Raw genomic sequence first — 7,262 nt, forward strand, 5'->3', positions numbered from 1 at the left:
CTCGAAGAGCTACAACCAGATACGATTAGAATTCGAATTCCAAATTACACGGAATCCATATACAAAACGATGCAAATAACTAAGGAAACAATAAAACTATCCTTCGTAACAAACTGAAACTCCTCCACATGACAACTGGCAGCTTCCGGACTCCTCCTTCGCGTCATCGGCAATCCCCTTGCCATGGTCATCGGCAGACCCTTTTACCTGGTCATCGGCACCATATTACTTCCTGTGGACTTAGTCACATTCAACTCCTCCCTCATCGGCAACCATCCTCATCAGCAACCCGCATCGTACTGCCACCCTATCCTGCCATCCTGGACACGTGCCCAAAAATGGTGTCAACAGGCCCCACAACAAATTACATCTACATATCACTAATCTTTTGAGGAGAATAGTGGGAGTTTCCATTTTGGGGACTTGTTCTCAGGGTTGATCCCATAAGGAACTCACGATACCATTTTGTTGAAAGTTTAGGGGTCCTTTTCTGTGTATTGTAGTCGACATAGTAGAGCCCAAATCTCTGTGTGTATCCATTATTCCACTCAAAGTTGTCGAGAAGAGACCACACAAAGTAACCATGCACATCGGCTCCTTTCCTTTAGAGAGTAAAATAGTCAATACATCAGAGGCATATGTGATTTAGTCAATGTCCAGAAAGTAAAGCATCCAAGGCATTGCTCAAAGGCACAAAGCAATGCTTTAGTTTAAGATTGATTGAGAGTTGTGACAGTTACCTTATTGCTGAGGCCAAAGAGGTGAGGTAGCCTTGAAGATAATTGACTCTTCCTGTGTCATTAGTAAAATCCTTGGCAGACATGCTGCTATTGCTTGCTTGAGCATAACCTGTAAAATTTGTATAGAACATGAATTTAGACCATGAATGACTACCTTAGTTTGTTGGGCGATGTTTCTTTTTTTATGTGTATATGGATAAATACTAATTCTGAAAGCCCTCCCTCCCTCCGGTTAGAAATGTTTGTCACATTTAACTTTACATTATCTTTGATTTGTATCTTAGACCACCACTTTTTTAGATTTCGATGATTATTTCTGAGAATATATTCTTTTTAAAATCAAGTTAATGAGATTATTTTGCAAGTATTTTCTGAATACAGATCTATCATCTGTAACTTATATACTTTCAATCTAAATGATTTAAAGTCATGTAAGTAAATATGTAAGGTAAAGTACCTGTAACAGTCTTATCAAATGTCCTAACACATAATGTTTGTGCGATTATTGGATAGTGTCAATACTCAAATTACAGCTAAAGAAACATCTAAAATATAATTTCACTTAGAACTAGTGTTTTTTGCGAGTGTTCACTCCATCTAGAAAATAAAGAGATGGCTAGAAGGCATACCATTTTCAGTGACATAAATTGGTGTGTTATTGTATCTTGTATTCAAATATGTGACCACTTTTTCAATCCCGTATGGAACTGTATTAATGTATGGCGACCCTGTCTGCATGAATAAAGATTGCAACAGTCAATAATAATAATAATGGAAAGGATGATGATGATGATAGGAGGAGGAGTAGTAGGAGGAGGAGTAGTAGGAGTAGCAGTACGAGTATTATTATTATTATTATTATTATTATTATTATTATTATTATTATTATTATTATTATTATTATTATTATTATTATTATTATTATTATTATTATTATTATTATTATTATTATTATATTATATTATATTATATTATATTATATTATATTATATTATATTATATTATATTATATTATATTATATTATATTATATTATATTATATTATATTATATTATATTATATTATATTATATTATATTATATTATATTTTTTGTTCTTGGCCAAAAATCATAATTACTTTTCTTTTCTTTCTAAAAATGACCAACACACTTCTACTACTCTGTCTGCTTTAACATTCACTAAATAACGAGATGGGCATCACCACCTAATCTAGTCCTACCCAAACCTAGATGATGAGCACCCAGGCCTCTCCACCATTAAAGCAGTTGGCCAATTCCCTACTTGAAATTTCTCTTCAAATACATTAACATTGCAACAATACATGTTTACCCTTTCACCAATAAGTATTCCATCTCTTTCTGCCGAAGTACTAATTTGGGCATCCCCATCATATTGATCCAATTCACATGGTGATGATGAGGAGATGCTATCCTTCAAATAATTTGTTGAATAATGATTTAAACCAATGAAATCCAACTTGGATGTCTGTAGTATCTTCTTTTGTTTCAATGTGAATTCAGGTAGATTTGGACCCAAGATCTTGCGCATCGCAGAGGGGTAATGGCCAAGAATTATGGGGTCCAAAAACCTGGCATAATCAAACAAATTAGGCATACTATAAAATTAGAAAGTAACTAACAATACTATATGTCTGGGCTTGTTATTAGAAACTAAAGTGCTATTTGTATTCTTAGTCTATCAATATAACAGAAAGATTATTACCATGGAGCGCCAAAAGACAGAGCCCGCTCAACACCTAAGATGTCTGTTGGGGTATTCCGGAATGGTTCATACCATCTTGATTGAACAGTAATTCCAATACGGCCACCTTGTTTCCCCTGCCAAACAACAATATATATATATTACATACACAATCTTATTTAATTGGTGTTTTTGTTTCAGTAACACAACCTAATGTGTTTACTTCTATGTATTTCGTACCTGGTACTTTTTCTTGTAAATGTTGACCACATTTGCATGAGACAATATTATATTGTGACCTGCTATGTATGGCTCAGTTGAAGAATTTCCAAAAGTACAGTTCCCAAATGGCCTAGAACAGTGACCAGGAGGGAACCGTCCATAGATATAGCCAAGCTTTGTGAACATATTTGGCTCATTAAATGTTATCCAAAATTTTACTCGGTCACCAAACATCCTGAAGCATACATCTGCTAGGTAACCAAAGTCCCTCCTAGAAAGTATTTAGAAATCAGACCAACCAACAAATCAAGAATTAGAAGCCATCTTTATCACAAATAAAGAAATGGATATACCGAATTTTTGGGCTCAACCATCCACCATATCGTTCTTCCAGTTCATATGGAATGTCAAAATGAGATATTGTCACAAATGGTTCTATGCCTGTTTAAAATGTATGTAGCTCAGAAATCCATATCTTCAAACTAGTGATCATTTCATATATCAGTTGAACTAATACCTCTTTGTAGAAGAGCATCAATAAGAGCATTGTACAATGCTACACCATCAGGATTAACATGCCCGAAGCGGCCTTCTGTAGCAAGAGTTGAGTTACATTACCTTTCTTTTTCTAAACAACAATGTGAAACCACAATATATATATGCCATAAGGGAGCAATAGACTAGTACATGAACTAAATATTTTTCAAACTCACTTGGTAGAATCCTTGCCCATGCAATGGAAAATCTGTATGAGTTGACACCCATGGAATGCATCAATTCAATGTCTTCCTGGTGTATAGAAAAATGCCTCTGGTCTCAAGTAGTTGAACGGATACCAATATCTATTTGAACATCATCAACTACTGCTATCGATTGTAATTTTGTATAGATTAGTTAATTACTATCCAACATGAAAGCCACGGAAAATTTGTAGCATACATACCATATAATGATGATAGTGATCATCAGCGGTATCACCATTGGTCCCATCCTCAACTTTACCTAAAAGGATTGAACAAACAAAAGAGATGAAATAATAAGAACAAAAATGAATTGACTTCAAGGAGTTATATCTAAATTAATTCCTATAGATTATCGTCATGCTTCACCTTGTGTGTGGGTGAAAATATCCCAATTGCTTAAGCCTTTGTTACCCTCCAAATATCCACCTTCAATCTGGACAGTCAGATAAGAGTAGCAATAAAAGTTATGGAATAGCTAGCTAGGCATCTCAATATGAAGAAAGCAAGAAAATATAAGAATGGCATTGGTGATATTTTCGTTAGCTGAATAGATGCATCCAGCCCGTTAGATGGTTTCCATTAGGATAGGTTCCCTGTCGTCCCTTCAGGGTCTTGGCCTATATGGCTATATATTTTATGAATGTATACAACACATATCCCTCGTTGTAGCATACAATTTTATTCCATTTTAATCTATCATGATAGTTCAGTCCTGCGACCAAGAATTAAAATACCAGGTACACCCACACTCACCTATCTCTGCTTTCTCTATTGTGAGCACCTCCGACCAAGCTAGAATGCTCTTTCTATTTATTTTTTGCAAATAGGTAGGTGAGTGTGGTGCGTCGTATGTACCTGGTAAGCAGAGGTAGAGGTCCCAAACAGGAAGTCTGGAGGGAACTGGTTGCGATCAATAGCTGATGAAGCGCACGGCAGTAAGAGCTGGTGAGCAAGAAAGAAAGCGAGCACAATTATTACGCCCGCCATTATTCTTGCTCGATGCTGGCTTATTGGCTGGTGGCTTTAATTTGCTACACCACCAACAGTTTGTGCCCTCTTTATTTATAATCTCAGGGAAACGCAGCGCGTAGATTAGAGGCTTTGAAAGCTTGATTTATTTACAGTCAGCATTCAATTTTGAAATGTATGGCTCAAATCGGATGTGAGAACGTATGAGGATGTTAGAGCCGTGTAGAACGCACACGTGGGAAGAGATTTTTCCGCTTAATTTGTTTTTGTTTGCCTTCTCCTTCTCGATTACAATGTCCTGGCCTCCAATGTCCACCGACCTGCACAATGTCCTTGACTCCTTTGGAGAGGAAATTAATTGGGCTTTGTTTAGTTGGTGAAAAGTTTTGCAAAATGCTACTGTAGCACTTTCGTTTGTATTTAACAATTGTTGTCTAACCATGGACTAACTAGCTAGGGTCAAAAGATTTATCTCGCAAATTATAGGTAAACTGTACAATTAGTTATTTTTTAATCTATATTTAATGTTCTATGTATATGTGCCGTAAGATTCGATATGACAGAGAATCTTGACTATTTTACAAAATACTTAAGGAAACATGGCCTGAATGCAGGGCAACGAATGAACAAACACATATGTAACACGTGGAGAACACATATGTAACACGTGTGTAGATTCATTAGGACTTACGAGGGCTATGACACATACAACTTGTGGTATATAGCTGATGGACGCCAGTAGATTCAGTAGGACGTGTCATCACAACTCATCAGAAATGCAGATTTAGTTTCACTTCACGATTCAGACATATAGATCGAGATAATATAAGAGATCTCATCATAATATAAGGCCTTGAAAAAATTACTTCCGACCTCTGCCTAACAAGAAATGCACAGCCACAAAGATGATGCAACTTGCGATGTACTACCATAGCTGATGGATACTTGTTGATTCAGTGGGACTGAACTCAAGGGCTGTACGCCTGTACGTATGGTCACTGCACAATTGAAAAATGAGTGGTTATGTTAGAGTTTGAACTTTGAAGAGTCTCCTGTGGCGTCGCTGTGGGTGTACTCGCCCGGCTGGAAGCTTCATGTCGGCCTATCCTTCGCTGCCATTCACACACACACACATGTACACACACATATCATTTTTTTAAAACACTAAATTTTATTATTTCAAGCACCTTCAATTTAAATTAACTTTTTCGAGAATAATGTAAGGAAACAAAATAAATTAAAAAATTTAGAAAGCAAACTCGAACAATTTTTAATATTTGAAAATAGAGTTATAAATAATGAGGAGAAAAACATTCATTTTTTTAAGAATTACAAACAACCATTTTCTTTTTTTATAATTAGAAACAATTTTTCTTCTGTTAATTAAAAAATCATTTTCTTTGCCGAGTGCCTGAGACGATGGCACTCGGCGAAGAGCTAACCCTAAAGCCCAACAAAACACCCACCCGTGGCTTGTTTCTGTAAAAAAAAAAAAAATCCTCGCACACATCCTTCCCATTCACGACGCCTCCAGCAGATCCCCATCGCCGCCGCCACCTCCGCCCGATCTCCGCCGCCGCGCCGCCCCAGGCCAGGCCGCACCGCCCCCGGCCAAGCTGCTGCTGTCCAGGTCCGCCGCACGCGCGCCCGCCTCCGGCCGCGCCCAGGCCGTACGCGTGCCCGCCTCCGGCCGCGCCCAGGCCGCACGCGCGCCCGCCCCTGGCTAGCGGCGCCGTGCAGTGGTTCAACAGGTCCAACATCAAGGTTCGTCGCCCTGAGATCTCTGTCTGCGAGGAGACCTGCTATTCTGCTAACACTGGGGCTCACACTCCTTGATCTGCTGTCAGCAGGTGAACACGGGGACTTGTCAAGAAGGAGGAAGGTGGGCCAATCAATTGAACTGGGACATTAACATTACACATTTTTCTTGTATGACCTTAATTATTCTTGCATGAGCTTGATATTTTGTACTACCTGACAGCAATATGCAAATTAAAACATTCTTGTAGTCACATTTGAAATTATTGAAGCACATCTTTTTTTTTGTGGTTGCTGAAACATGAGGGCAGCAGCCTAGCATGCACATTAAATTGTCCTATATGATGATACATTAGCTCATCCTTGAAACCCATGTTCGTGCTTTTGGGTAATTGTTTATTCAAAACATGATAGGTTTTTAGTGTCAAACCTACCGATGGCCTGCCTACTAGATCTATTGATGTGTGGGCCTTCGCGCCAGATTTGTTTGTCAGCCTTCGTGCCGACGTTTCCCCGTGCAGGGGAGGTGCTGCCAAAATTATTAACTTTTGTTTGAACTATTTACATTTTTTTTCTCACTCACATGCAATCTCTTCTCTTTTGTGCAGCATCAATCGGCGGCAGCGTCAAACCATTGCGGAGAGTCGCCGGCATCGCAAGTCGGCCCGTCCCCACCCGGACCGTCTCTGGGATCGCACGTTGGGGCGTCCCATCTCTCACAGTCGCTGTGAGCCGCTTGCAGATTCTTTTTTATGTATTGAACTTGTGGACTATGAGCTGTGATTTGTAACATATTGTGGATTTCAGACAAATTTGGTCCTTTTTTATATAAATTTGTGGTTTGTGATTATTTGCTATTGAATCGTGGTTTCTGATATATATATATATATATATATATATATATATATATATATATATATATATTGTTGTCTACATGGGGAAAACAAAAAAAAGATTTTTTAGAGGTGGCTTTGTCGAGTGCAATGGTCATGGCACTCGGCAAAGAAAATACTGAAAAAATATTAAAACAAGTCTTTGCTGAGTGTTGCACTCGGCAAAGAGAGTTTTTAATTTAAAAAAATAAAAATCTTTGCCGAGTGTTGCACCCGGCAAAGAAAACACAGCGTGA

At 38.1% G+C, this 7,262-nt stretch overlaps 1 protein-coding gene and 1 long non-coding RNA gene across 3 annotated transcripts; one reads left to right on the forward strand and one right to left on the reverse strand.

The window, feature by feature from the left end:
- Window positions 361-4,390, reverse strand: LOC8064483 (probable inactive beta-glucosidase 14). The gene is made up of 12 exons (XM_002448129.2): window positions 4,262-4,390; window positions 3,773-3,839; window positions 3,607-3,665; window positions 3,377-3,452; window positions 3,181-3,255; window positions 3,017-3,104; window positions 2,682-2,934; window positions 2,463-2,578; window positions 2,070-2,328; window positions 1,370-1,472; window positions 741-849; window positions 361-602 (listed from the first exon to the last, which is right to left on the reverse strand). Exons 3-12 carry the CDS (start codon window positions 3,607-3,609, stop codon window positions 371-373), a joined length of 1,314 nt encoding a protein of 437 aa, XP_002448174.2. The 5' UTR covers window positions 3,610-3,665; window positions 3,773-3,839; window positions 4,262-4,390; the 3' UTR covers window positions 361-370.
- Window positions 5,832-6,988, forward strand: LOC110436557. Of its 2 annotated transcripts, none has more exons than XR_002454342.1 (3): window positions 5,832-6,139; window positions 6,223-6,257; window positions 6,742-6,988. It is a non-coding gene; the product is annotated as an uncharacterized LOC110436557 (long non-coding RNA). The 2 variants fall into 2 exon arrangements; XR_002454341.1 differs by having other exon boundaries at window positions 5,833-6,139; window positions 6,226-6,257.

This window comes from Sorghum bicolor, chromosome 6 (genome assembly GCF_000003195.3).
Source record: "Sorghum bicolor cultivar BTx623 chromosome 6, Sorghum_bicolor_NCBIv3, whole genome shotgun sequence".
NCBI lineage: Eukaryota > Viridiplantae > Streptophyta > Magnoliopsida > Poales > Poaceae > Sorghum > Sorghum bicolor.

Bases quoted from the DNA above. Each gene is read 5' to 3' on its own strand.
- LOC8064483 (XM_002448129.2), bottom strand. The intron at 2,935-3,016 runs GTATATCCATTT...AATACTTTCTAG, and splicing joins TGGTTGAGCCCAAAAATTCG to GAGGGACTTTGGTTACCTAG. The intron at 850-1,369 runs GTATGCCTTCTA...CAAATTTTACAG, and splicing joins AATTTATGTCACTGAAAATG to GTTATGCTCAAGCAAGCAAT.